Source organism: Exophiala xenobiotica (assembly GCF_000835505.1).
Source record: "Exophiala xenobiotica strain CBS 118157 unplaced genomic scaffold supercont1.2, whole genome shotgun sequence".
NCBI classification, from domain to species: domain Eukaryota; kingdom Fungi; phylum Ascomycota; class Eurotiomycetes; order Chaetothyriales; family Herpotrichiellaceae; genus Exophiala; species Exophiala xenobiotica.
This window is the reverse complement of record NW_013562493.1, coordinates 3,207,139-3,219,979: the sequence shown is the minus strand read 5'-3', so window position 1 is coordinate 3,219,979 and position 12,841 is coordinate 3,207,139. Positions and strand designations below refer to the sequence as shown.

At 51.6% G+C, this 12,841-nt stretch overlaps 5 protein-coding genes across 5 annotated transcripts; 3 read left to right on the top strand and 2 right to left on the bottom strand.

Moving 5' to 3' along the window:
• Window positions 1-326: 326 nt before the first annotated feature.
• On the top strand, window positions 327-1,374 carry PV05_03383 (uncharacterized protein; the record flags this gene model as incomplete). Its single annotated transcript, XM_013464020.1, has 2 exons — window positions 327-337; window positions 423-1,374. The coding sequence occupies 2 exons, from the start codon at window positions 327-329 to the stop codon at window positions 1,372-1,374; spliced, it is 963 nt and encodes a 320-aa protein (XP_013319474.1).
• Window positions 1,375-5,283: 3,909 nt separating this feature from the next.
• PV05_03382 (uncharacterized protein) lies at window positions 5,284-5,831 on the bottom strand (the record flags this gene model as incomplete). Its single annotated transcript, XM_013464019.1, has 2 exons — window positions 5,284-5,296; window positions 5,350-5,831. The coding sequence occupies 2 exons, from the start codon at window positions 5,829-5,831 to the stop codon at window positions 5,284-5,286; spliced, it is 495 nt and encodes a 164-aa protein (XP_013319473.1).
• Window positions 5,832-6,634: 803 nt separating this feature from the next.
• Window positions 6,635-7,575, top strand: PV05_03381 (uncharacterized protein; the record flags this gene model as incomplete). Its single annotated transcript, XM_013464018.1, has 2 exons — window positions 6,635-7,003; window positions 7,096-7,575. 2 exons carry the CDS (start codon window positions 6,635-6,637, stop codon window positions 7,573-7,575), a joined length of 849 nt encoding a protein of 282 aa, XP_013319472.1.
• A 550-nt stretch (window positions 7,576-8,125) lies between these two features.
• PV05_03380 (uncharacterized protein) lies at window positions 8,126-8,758 on the top strand (the record flags this gene model as incomplete). Its single annotated transcript, XM_013464017.1, has 1 exon — window positions 8,126-8,758. The coding sequence occupies one exon, from the start codon at window positions 8,126-8,128 to the stop codon at window positions 8,756-8,758; it is 633 nt and encodes a 210-aa protein (XP_013319471.1).
• Window positions 8,759-11,933: 3,175 nt separating this feature from the next.
• Window positions 11,934-12,658, bottom strand: PV05_03379 (uncharacterized protein; the record flags this gene model as incomplete). The annotated part of the gene is made up of 2 exons (XM_013464016.1): window positions 11,934-12,303; window positions 12,351-12,658. 2 exons carry the CDS (start codon window positions 12,656-12,658, stop codon window positions 11,934-11,936), a joined length of 678 nt encoding a protein of 225 aa, XP_013319470.1.
• Between the last annotated feature and the right edge of the window lie 183 nt (window positions 12,659-12,841).

Below are 12,841 nucleotides of genomic sequence, written 5' to 3'. Positions count from 1 at the left end.
GCCACCCACGCACACCGGCGAAGAACAAGATCCTGGAGCATGGTGAGCGTAGTAGCATTGGAAGGGGCGATTCGTACATGGCTGAACATGTTCGGATCACCATGCACGGACCACTTTACCTTGACAAGTCGCCCTGTCATCCAGTTGATGGCTGGAAAATCATGCTTCCCCGTGTACGACAGCTGTCACCTAGAAGGAACCCTGTCGAAGCAGGACGGGCTTCCCAGGTCATATGGGTACATCCCTGTTCCATCGTGTGACAAAGCCATCTATAGGCTGGAGGAAAATCGAACTATCAACTACTTCCCGGCTCTTGGTGAAGCCGGATGAGACCAGAGTAAGTAGTATGCGCTGAACCCGTGGTTGACGAGACGGGCTCTCCGATAGTGATGTCGGGAACAACCGTTACATCTCTTTGCCAGCATACCAAGTTTCTGCCCGACAAAGTCCGCCATGTGTTCTACATGGATATCTTGGATGAATGCCCTGTGCTTCAGCCCTGTGCTTCAGGCCAGTGCTCAATTTACCCTGGTCCCCAATCCCGCGCCCACCGAAATCGACACATTCATGTCAACGATCGAGGTGCTAGCGGCCGGCGAGTCAAGCGTTGTCTATGGGGTTGACGGCAAGAGAGTCGTAAAAGAATACACAATCACCAAAAACAAAGAGGAGCTCATCGAGCGTCGAGCATACCAGCGGCTTGGCTCACATCCAAATATTGCCAGATGTCTTGGGATCACATTCAGTGGTTCTATCATCCTGGAACGAGGCCAGGCCCTTCGGACAGTATCCCAAAGGACGAATGTAGCGCAGATTCCATTGCCCAGGAAGATTCGCTGGCTCAGGAATATTGCGGAGGGCCTGCGCCATATCCATCAAAAAGGAATCGTGCATGCCGATGTTGGATGCCAAAACGTGATCTTGGTGGACCCGGGCGACCGCGCGAAGATAATCGACTCTGACGGCTGCAGTATCGATGGGGAAGACGCGAATGCTTGTTATGAATGGTTCAGTTATCGACGGTCGATGCCGAGAGTGAGCGAACAGACTGATATCTTCGCTTATGGCTGTTTGGTGTACGAGATCATCACAGGCCGTCCCCCCTACGAGGAATTCGGAACGTCCGATTACCGGTCCTACCTTGTCCGGCAACTCTATCAGGGAGCCCAATTTCCCGCTGTCTCGCATCTGCCCTTGGGCCCCTTGATGCAGGGTTGTTGGCATGGCACTTTCAAATCTATGACAGAAGTGATCCAGGCAGTGGACCTGGCCGACCGTTCGAATCGGAAAGCCAAAGCCAAGTTTAGAGCAGCCTCCATCGTCGGGGCTCTCAAGAGCAGCTGGACACGCCATCGGTGGCCGAGCAGATCTTGAGATACAGCTCGACGTTGGGGACGTCGTTTACGCTTGTGAGGCTACGCCTGGTCAGCAGTTCGCAGCAGCATCATGGCAACACCGTGGTCGGTGAGCATGGGGCAGGAAAGATGGTAGTGAAACCCCCGACTGCGGCAGGGACTCTTTGAAAGAATGCAAATTAGGCAAGGCATTGTGGAGGCAGTGCCTTTGGTCCGTCGTCTTTGAGGTTGTATTGGTCAGCGTGGCCGAAGGTTGGTGTTAGAATAGGTGCCTAGTATGTATGGAGTGGTAGTGTAACCTTTCCCCAGAACTTTTCTATGGGATAATACCACAGCATTACAGATGAGTGACAGAGTAATTTTAAGCGGGTGCGTTGATGGAGCCTTTCTACGTACTAGTATGTACCTTATTTGACAGGGACGGGCACGTGTGACGGGCCTAGTACTCCCTACCACGAGCCTTGGGCACGAAAGTTGGCCCTAAATCAAATGACATTGACATACTCCGTACTCCGTACAGTACCCACTCAAATCCATACCTAGTACAGTAGATGGTCCTTTTGAACCAAACTGGATCTCGAGCGTTTATCACAGTAGGATTCACCGACGTCGTGTACTTTTGTCATTCTAGAATCACATGGTAATCTGTTGCTTGGCGAGGTTTGCATGACTCCCAGCATGGGGTGTAGACGATTCTGCCTCAGATCTGCTCGTAGAGTGCCTGAGTGCCAGGTGCCTACCTAAGGATGTGTAGTTTGGGGAATTACGGTGGTACTGGTCTATACCACAAATGACATAGCGGGATCATCCGGATCAAAGCCTATCTACCTAGCGAGCTAGGTATGTTACACTGTGCTATATATGTGGATGCCTCGCTCGCCTCGCGATCCCTCTACAGTAGTACCAGCACTACCACCTCGCCAGCCCGGCATCTGCCGACAGGCGCGCGCCAAGAACGGGCCGGACTCGTTTCGCCTCCAACTCGGTCTACTTGTTTCCGCCTTCACCACATACACTGAGCTCGCTGGGTGGGTGTTTCTCGTGCTCCTGGTGAGTCCTTCTTGATATCTTTAGCCGTCAGCTGCACAAACCTTCCTTGACGACGTATGCAGCAGGCACAGCAACACCGCCAAGGGCTGCTATCTCTATTCTCTATGGCCTACTACGTAAATGCGACGGATCTGCCTGCCGGCTGCCCTACATGGTCGAGATGAGAGCTCTGGAGGGCGAGCAGCTGCAAAGAATGTCGTCGTCGGCCCTCCTCGTCGTCAAGTACAGTTCTGGCACATGGAGATATTCGAGAAAGAACATCCTGGTCCGACCAGGGAGTGCCGGACACGTGGTCTTGCTGGACTGGGAGGCTGCGGGTTGATATCCCAGATACTGTAAATATGCTAGTACCATTTTCGCGTCGTGTTTGATGGGGGCGACTGGTATCTTTGGATCGCTGATTTCCCGGATTCATTTCCAAACGAGTATGCCTGGTTCGCGACGTAGACCCAGGAAACTGGGCGGTGGGATTTCGACAGGAAAGAACATTCTGAGGTCCATTTGTGCCCGCTGTCATCGACTTGCCGGCTGGAGAACACCTTGCTTTTGCAATTCGGCAAGCGCCCTCCGTACCCAATGTCGACAATCCCGCTGAATCTGGATCCCCTCGAGGCACTCATCTTTAGGCACGCCGATTGCTCGACAGATGGGATCCACGCGCTTCAGGTCTGCTTGAGCTATTGTCCCTTTCGCATGTTTTGCATAGAATTGCATGGAATGTTCGAGTTTGTTGCATTCCTTTGCTTCGTACTTCCAGTCTGCGCCGTCCCTCCTTCCGACATGGTACAACCATCCTTTGCCCGCCTTCTCCTCGATGTAGAGCCCTTCATGGAATACCGGCATCGTTTTGTATGATACAAGATAAATAGTATAGGTTGCCATGGCTTGCGAGCAATCGTGATTCCCAGAGAAGATCAGGTCAACTCCCTTAAGGCTGAAGCAAGTAAGCATGCCCTGCACGTCGCGATGCAGTAATCACAAGCCAAGCCCAACTGGCCAGAGCTTGGGGAAAACAGTAAAAAGGCAGCCTTGTGACGGCTGCCAGGTTGGACGTTTGATGGGTTAAAATTGGAAACGACGGATGGGGAAACGTCACTAGCCAGCCGATCATGGTACTTGTCAATCCTGAAGGTACCTTCATTAATGTACGCGGTGTACTGTATGTAGTGGACGCGTTCAAATGATCCTTCGATTTCCTTCCTGGCAACCCCCTTGAAGCTCGTGGGGATGACGTCTCGATTTTCCAGGGTTGGACATCACGACATCACACTCTTTCACGAATAATTGTCTGAGCCAGAGATACGAGTAGCTGCGCGGTGGACTTTGACAGTGCAGGTGGCTTATGGTGGCTGGCAAGAAAATTACTTTCACCCAATGCACGTGCACTAAAGGGGGATGATGGGGGCATTGATCGTCGTTGTCATCATCATCACCATCACCATCCTGCACAAGCCTGTAAGTGGCGCATGTTGAAACTTCTGAATCTGACAGCTACCTGCACTGGTACTCGTATCTCAATGAACGAACCAACGGCACCTTCCGTACAGAATTCGCCGCCTGTCGAGGAGCAAATTCTCGTGCGCAAATTCTCGTCAGGCCGCGGCAACGGCTATCCCAATGCAGAGCGCATTCTGGTCAACCCCAGGCTTCGGAAATCATAAGCCTTGACATGTACGAGCTACAGTATGGTGCAGCCACTTGGCAAGCTCTTCCGAGTCGAACACCTGCCATACCGCTCAGAAAAGGCCACTGACCAATGAGACAGAGATGTCATCCGCGCCGGCCACAGATTGTCAAGAGCTGGAGATCTTAATGGAATGGAAAGAATATGCCCAAATATCACGCTTGTCAAGGTCGGCGCCCAACCGAATCAATTCATCAAGACCATCATGTCCCAAGTGTCTGATCCGCAGAGAGATACGCTGCTGGTCATATGGCACGTTAGCAGAACCCAACAAAGAGGACAAGAAAGCTCACCTTCGTCGATGCGTTGCTGTGATGGCTTTGCGGCGTTGACTTCTGAATCTTCGGCCAGCCAGCCTGCCGGTGTCTTCGTCTGCGTCTCAACTTTCTCCTAACAGCCTCGTCTCTCTTTTATCCCTTTAAAGTAACTCGGACGTATCTGTCGAAGAAAATGTCAGCTCTTTTCGTCGGCACACCTTCACTTCCAACCCACAGTATATTCTCACCAGAAAAAGGGCAAAAACTCTAGCCAGGCGGAGTTGAACCCCTGACTAGAGAAACTCGCACGAGTACAAATCTGCTTATAGTTGTCGCCTGCTGATCTATCTTAAAGGATGTCGCCTGCTGATCTTGCTGATAAATCCAGTTGTCGCTCGCTGATCTTCCTTTTAGACTGTCGCTGCTGATCTTGCTGGTGAGACGAACAGTGCTGGTTTTGGAAAATAATTCGAGATGTCCAATATAGGAAGTGTCAACAATTGCACTTCAGTTTGCGTCGCAGGACGGATGTACCATCAAAGGCATCTGTGCTGGGTGACGGAAACCCCGTGCAGTCGGGTGCACTGGGCGGATGGACACCGACGATGCCAGTGCCCGTCTGCCTCAAGCAGCCCCATGTCTGTTGTGCAACGGGTGGAGGCTGCAGCGACCAAGCGTCCCTCTCCGGCAGCCTGCGCAGCACGGCTCGAAATTCTTCATAGCTGCACCAAATCGTCGTTGGTGGTGTCACAAAACTCCTGTGCTCCGATCTTTCTTACTGTCTCCCGCTGAGCATGCCAGCACTCAAGATATGATCATGGAGGACGCAGGACGCTGGAATCTGCAGGCGACTCGGCAGGCCATTCGATCTGTGATGCTAAACGTGGGCCGAAGCCTTGCGACTTTTCGATGGGCGCCTCTGCCAGGATGGAGAAACCTATGCGAGTCCCCTTTGCGACGTTAGTGCATGGAAGAAACATTGGTAGGAGGAGTCTTAACTCACTGATCGTAGCCTCGCACACTCGAAACGCGGCCCGACTCCGACTGGGAATGAGGGCTGATACCGCCGTCCCGAGGTGGAAGCTCGCCCTTCCCAGTGCCGCACATGGTCCTTGTATCGCGATAAGGTAGCTGAGGAATTTTCGGTGGCACAACACAAGGCCTCTTGCTCATGTCGGCCATAGAAATGCTGAAAGGTGCACGAAGTGTGCTTGAGGCTGTATGCCAGCACTTTGCTGCTGATTCTCTTCTTTTCTGGGAGTTCATAGACAAACCGCCATACTGCTCAAAAGAGAGTCCGGTGGGGATGGGCTTCAATCCATGGGGAAGAACGTTGAATCCACCGTCTTTCTTGTACAAGGTCTTGGATATCTTGCAGGTCAGCTTGACAACTTCAAGTTCCTGCTCATATGGGTCGTGACACGCGAGAATGGGCTCCGCTTTGTTGTCCAGGGTGGATTGGGCTTTGTTGAAAACAGCCAGCATTCGAACGCATCTTGTACTAAACGAACTGGAAGTCATCAAACTGCGTCTTCGATGGGGGTGAGTTGGGGCCAAGTTCGTACCTGGCTATTTGACCCAAATCACAAGTCACTTGCGCGTACTTGACTTCCAGAACCGTCTTGATGGCGGCTTCTACCGTGATCTTGAGCAGGTCCACCTCTTCTGCTGAGCTCGGCTCAAAGCAAAATCCAAACCGACCATATTCGCACCGAAGGAACGAATGAGGAGGTGCCGATCCGGGCTTGATAACCACTGCAGCCCTCGTCCAGAACCACTGCCTGGTGGTTTTCACACTCGTACCGCACACGACGATGGTTTGTCGACCGGAGGGAAGCCGATGTGATTGAAAAGCTGCCTTCAAGCTCGCCAGCAGCTTCGAGGGATGTTCTTGAACATTTCAATCCCACTAATACATCGTTCCTGAAGTCGCGAGACAACAAAACCTCAAGAAAGGGTCGGCACAGCTTTGGCTTCCACTGCGGCTGGGGAGGAAGGAGGGAATAGGTGGCAATGGAATTGCAGGGATGCCTCCATAACTCGTAACTCTGGAGACATCGGTGCAGATTCCCTCTGCCAAAAAACGGTTCCGGTGAGACACAGGCCATCGAATCACTCCTACAGAACAAGACGACCCACAACCAAACATTCATGCCCATCATGGACTCTTCCGATCTTCCCTTCCATTGGATTTGGGCCGCAAGAACATAAATGGCTCAGCATCACCAATACCCGTTCTTCATCTTCTTTGTTCGGTTGCCTTTCTGTGCCCACTACTGCTTTACCGCATGGCTCACCATTGGACCCGCGGTGGATTCTGGCAGCCGCCGCCGCCAACACCTCCTACCCCTCTCCCAACAAACAGCAGCCCTTCAGGCATGAATCCATGGGCGTATGCTACACAAGCACCGCAGAGTCAGGCAACTCTGGACTGGACAGGCAGGGCATATTGGTTGAATCCATGGATGGTTGACACGGGCACAGCCTCCCAGGGTGCTCTGAACTCTGCACAGTTCGCGGAACACACAAACGTGTCACAATACGAAGTCTGGCAACAGCACTATTACCAATCGGTGACGCCGTCTGAAATTTTGGCGGCGACCGTTTGGGACGGACCAGCGTACACGCCTTTCCCCGCTGTCCACCATGAAGATCAGGTGGGTGGCATACCTTTTCAATGACTGCTTCTTGGGACTCATCTAACCAAACAAAAAGCACGGGCTGACGCCATCACTATCATTGCCCGAAGATCTCTCTTGGACAGAGAACTCGGCGTCATCCTCGACGAGCTCCACACTTCCTCTACCTTCCCAAGGCGTCCCACTACGCAGAAAAGACCGGCATTGGTGTCATCAATGCCAGATTAAGCCTGAAGGTTATCGCACCAGATACGAGCTGGATCGGCATAGAAGCGTTTATCACCCAACAGCGCCCCGAAAAGTATGGGTCTGCAAGGACGTGTCCGAGGGCGGAAGGTTCCTGTCCGGGTGTAAGAGATGCAGAGACGGCCAGACATACAACACAAACTACAACGCTGCAGCTCATCTTCGACGAGTCCATTTCAACCCAAAAGAGACCTCCCAAGGTCCTCGTGGTGGACATGGTGGTGGAAGAGACCCACCTATGCGTTACCTGCGATTCTGGATCGAGGAGGTGTATGAGCCAGAGCTGCAAAGCGGGAGAGCAGGGATTCGTAGACGTCGATAGTGTTTCAAAAGTCAATACATGAGTTCTCCTTGGTTTGCCAATACAGCAAGCATTCCTTGCCCCGTCCCCACCCTAACGTATCCTTTCTTTCTCGATCCAATGTTTGGCCTGTCTGAGCACTGGGGCAACCCATGAATTGTACTCGCTGTCATGCGTTATAGCTAGCAGATTGTGTCTAGTGGCGGACGAAATTACCGTTGAGGCCGGCCAGCCTGGGATGGGGACTCGAGACTCTAGCTAGAAGTTACCCAGCCTAGGAAATAGATGGCTGAAAGTCCGGGGCCGGTTCCCAAGATGTGACACCGCTTTCGGTGATTGGCGGGACCCAGAACCGGACTATTCGTGTTAGGAATAGGATACGTGTCGAACTCAAGTCTCTAGTGGGGTGTCTCTAGTTGGCAGAGGCACCAGGTAGCATTCAAACTACTTCAGCAGTCAAGCTGCTGGAGGCTGCTGTCACTATCCACTCCAAACGCAGAAAGGACGATCCCTCCCCCATCACGACCAGCCCTTTCCACTCCCACCTCCCACACACACACGCACACACACACATACACAGATTGATGTTCCTCATGTCGAATTATCTAGGCTGGTCTGTGGGTGCCTGGGCAGGTACTCGTACCAGTGTCACTGACAATGCCGACGCCGAAGCTTTCAAAGAGGCCCACCTTGAACCGGCGAGCAGTGGCATAAAAGTTCAGAAGCTTGAAGTCTTCCTTACAATGGTCCAAGCAGAACCAGAACCAGAACCAGAACCAGAACCAGAACCAGAACAAGAACCAGACTACACCGTCGTGTTTCGGAAAAATGCACTTGTCGGGCGGCTCTGGGAGGCGCTTCTCAAGAAAATGCCCAGCGAGTCCCCAATTCCCTTCAAAGAGCTCTGGAAGGACTTCGACACAGACGACCGAAAAGACCAACTTGAAGTCTACAAACTCGCTCTTGACAGCATCGCTTCATCAGGTAACGAGCGGGCCAAGCTTCTTGGTGTGCAGGTAACGGCCCTTAGCTGGCTTGATGACATTTGGGAAGTTGAAGAAATCCAGCAAGCTGGCCCGAAGATTGTGCAAATGATGAAGGATCCCAAAGAACATATCAAACAAGACGAAAGCGGCAAGAAGCTGAACATGGTTTTGGATGGCATTGTTTTCGCTTGCTACCTTGCCAACTGGCTTCTGGAACATCAACAGAAGCATGCATGCTAAGCCTGGAAGTTGTGCACAAACAGATCGCGTTGTGTAAAAGAAGCACGAAGCCCCAGGAGCCAGGTAGCATTTTGACCCTCCTTCGTCTTGCTTGCACCCCGTATTTGTTTGGAAGGGTTGCTTGCAGGGGAGGAGGAGTCGGCAGGACTGAGTTGATGCCGCCACGATCAAGTTACGTTAGTATGGAACAAGTCTGAACCTGCGTAAATAGAGAATTTGCTATTGAATTGATTCTGCCTCAGTCCAGTCGGACCCCTCTCTTAGATACCTTCCACTCATATGAAGAAAGTCTCATCTCTGCTTGGGCTTCTCCACCGTCGCATGTGCCGTTGATCAAGTGGCAGAGTAATAGCAGTCTCACAGTCGTTGCCTTTTCCCCTCAGTATTCCAGTGAAAGTCTCTGGTAGGTAGGAGAGGAGCTGGAGAAGAGCTGGGAGAGCAGCTGGAGAGGAGCTGGGAAAGGAGCCACAGACAGGGTCAGCGTCAGAATACTGTTTCCCAATCCACTCGCACCGCAGCCGTGGGATGTAATTCTGGAGGTAGGAGATTGTCAAGTTCTTTAAGGTCTGCAGTCGTTCGGAGACTCGTCACTTGGTTGGTGAATCGTAAGTACTTGCGGGCAGCGTTCGACCTCTGTTAAACCCTTTCTGTAAGGCTTCATTGCGGTCGGTTGAAGGGAAAGAAAATAAGGTCTGCTGCGTCCGCTGAGAAACGCATGAACAGGGTAGACTGCGCGCGTGTCGGAGTGGGAAGCCAGCATGAGACAGTCGGGAAGGAACATTGTATTGGCTAATGTCCAGTGGGTAGTGTCGACGCCGCGATGTAAGAGATGGTTGCTTTGCCCCGGTGTAAGAGGATGTAATGTCGTCAATACCTGTACAAGACGGACCGGTAAGCTCAGATATTGGGTAATCACGTAGGTGTGACGTTGTCAAAAGAAGAAAATACCCTTGATATGCAAAGTCATAAGCTGCAATTGCAAAATTGCGTCAAGGTATCGAACTACTTTTATAGGTTTGACAGCTGCAAATACAGGCTGGTACTCGAATCCCACAAATCCAGCACGATTCACTCGAGCGGACGCGCTGAGGCTTCGTTACCTACCTAGGTACCCCCTACTTTCCTTCTGAATGGAGCACTTGCGCCACTTGACGATGACGGCCTCCCGCAGTGCAGTCTTGGATCCCCCATTTTAAGCCAGGGCCGGTGGTTACATTAAGTTCCCCACATGTCACACTGGCTAATCTGGGCCGGCATGGGATGAAGCCAGCAGACTCACCACCGCCACCGCCTACTGCGTGTATTATATGTATGTAGTGAGCCACACTGTGGCGTAGTCCAGAAATGGCCGCTAGTCAAGTAAACAAGGCTTCCCCCCTTTTGTCGTCCCAAAAAATCGACCCTTCTACCATCATCAAAACCTCAATCCTACTGCACGTCCATCCTTCCAACCATCAGAGAACACATTCTTTCGTCAGTGCATGTTCTCATCCACATCATTGCTCGCTCTCTTTTCAACGCCAACCAAAAATGCACAACAAACAAGATGTTTTTCCAAAACCTCGGATCAGTGTGTTCCTCATGACACTTGGCCCATGTGCCCTAAAATATTACGCAAGTTAAGACTTTGCCACATTGACAGACATGCTACAGTCATGCATAAATGATCCTGGCAATGATCACAAGGCCGCCGCCTGCGGGAAAGAAGACGAGGGAGTTGATAGACCAGTCAATATAAATTGTATCAGAACTTCGTCTCCTTTTCAAGATCTGTTTGGATGATAGTGTTTGACATTAACAGCCGAATGCCTTCAAGGGCGCCCACAACCTGCTCGACCGACCATCCTGAAGCCGTCGTCATCATCGATCCGTCGGGCATGACGTGCTGCCTTGACGTCTAGGCTGGCATGCTGCAATGAAGATACATGTCTTGCATGGAACAAATCGACGCTCACCTCTGATTGCAATCATGGTTTTCCTCCGTCAGTTTTGGAGTTCTTCCAAGTCAGACCGACTTGGGTGGTCATGTCGCCTCCCGTAATCCAAAGTCTTGTCGCCGCAGCTGCGGATGTTGCGCTCTCCTATTGCAAAGTGACAGACGATTGATGATCAGGACATACCTCCGAGCAACACTTTTCGACCTGAAATTTGGTCAAAGCAATCCAGATCCTGCGGCGGCGCCGATGGTGACCCGCCATCAGCACCAATGCCGGCTGCAGCACCACCGCTGAGTCCAGGATAACTGCGTGTCGGCAGCCACTCCTGCTGCTCCTGCGGCGGTCGCTGAAGATGGGGTCTCGGGGGACGAGGTTGTGCTCGATGTAGATGACGAGCTGATGTTCGAAGAGAATAATATCCGGTCGGTGACGATTTGATAAGTAGCCGAACTCGTCGATCAACTCACTATCATCGTTGCATGTACCAAAGCCATTGATTTGTGGCTCTCTGCATGGTCCGCAGCACCCCCTGCTCAAATTCATCAACCCGTCCGGCCTCGTTGAATGTATGGCTTCGAGTAGGGTCTGTCTCCTCGCAGCAGACCCTGCTCAGACCCGTCATCCTGTCCATTTCTTTCCCTCGCGGGATATGGGACCATATATCAATAGTAACTCGGTAACGGATCGATCAGCCGCAGTTGGTCGTGACACAAAGGATACCAATAGATTCTCTGCATTGGGAGTTGGATCGATTGATCTCTGCACGGAGTATTCTTCTGACCATGTTTGCTGCCTTGGGCAGCAAAAATACTTCATCCGCCGCCCTCAAACCTTGTTACACCGGTCCCTGTCATGAATTTCATAATACAGAGACACCCGACATGCAAGCTGAGTCGCCTTGGTTTTGATCTTGCAGAAGATCCTGGCATGGTCTCGACCATCCTTGAGAAAGTTCTGGAGGCGGGCACCGAGCCAGCCATTGTCCCAGATTTTCAAGGGCTGACGATGTGTGCTTCAGTTCCTGAACCCAACAATCACTCTCGTGGAATGTACTTCCTAGCCCTCAGCCAGGCCTTTGTCGATGACAAATGCCACCGAGGAGAAGATGGACCCAACTCGGATCGCTCTTGCAGGGAAAGAGATCATCCATAGTATCTTCTGTCGAAACATATATTCTATCATACCTGATTTCCGTGCTCGATCTAGTAGTAGTTGTTTGACTCTACTGAGCCACCTCATCATTCATCCATGTCCTCTTCCGTATCATACTCCTCTTCATCCTCCTGTTCTTCCTCCTCATCCTTCTGTCCATACTCCTGATCATACTCTTGTTCATACTCCTCATACTCCTGTCCAACCTCCTGTTCATGCTCCTGTTCATGCTCCTGTTCTCGCCTTAGTCGATCATCACTTGTGTGGTGTAATCGTCCTGCTTGCCATCCTAAGTACTCCACCCACCTCTTCTCACTACGCCAGGCTAGATCCTCTTCCCATACTTGATCCGCACTCCGTGTTCCCTTGTCAATGTAGGCTGCCCGCATCGGTAAGCGACTCTCGACAGCATCGAGGATATATCGCAGGGGATCAGGGAGGTTCGTTGTGTCAATTCTAAGGCTCATCAGCTACTGTCAATCAAGCGTCCAACATTGGCATACGTTGGTGATTGGAACTCTGGCACCATGTTGCTTGCCAATGTCCATCCTTTCTCGTTGTTTATCATTGCGACAAACATACTAGCGGTGTCCAATTCTCTATCCTCATCCCAACCTTTGTACTGGTGAGGTTCCGCTCTTACATAAGCCATGTAGTCCTTGACCATATCGGTGAACGCTTTGACATCTCTGACCTCCTCCAGATTGTTGTAGATTGAAGGGTCAACGCGACGATGATCGAAGGGGACGCTGTCGTCTGACGAGGCATCGATGTTTTTCGACACCCCCGACCGACCTATATCGGAATTCATCTCTGTAAATAGTCATTCGATACTTGCTGACATGTCACAATCGATACACGTGGTGAGGGTGAGACTTGTGAACTATATGAGGCTGGGATACAGTACTCGCGGGGGACTTTCGGTAGTCTCTGGTACATGGTTTATCTGACATCGTGATGGAAGCTGTTTACAATGAAACGATCCGCCGCGGAG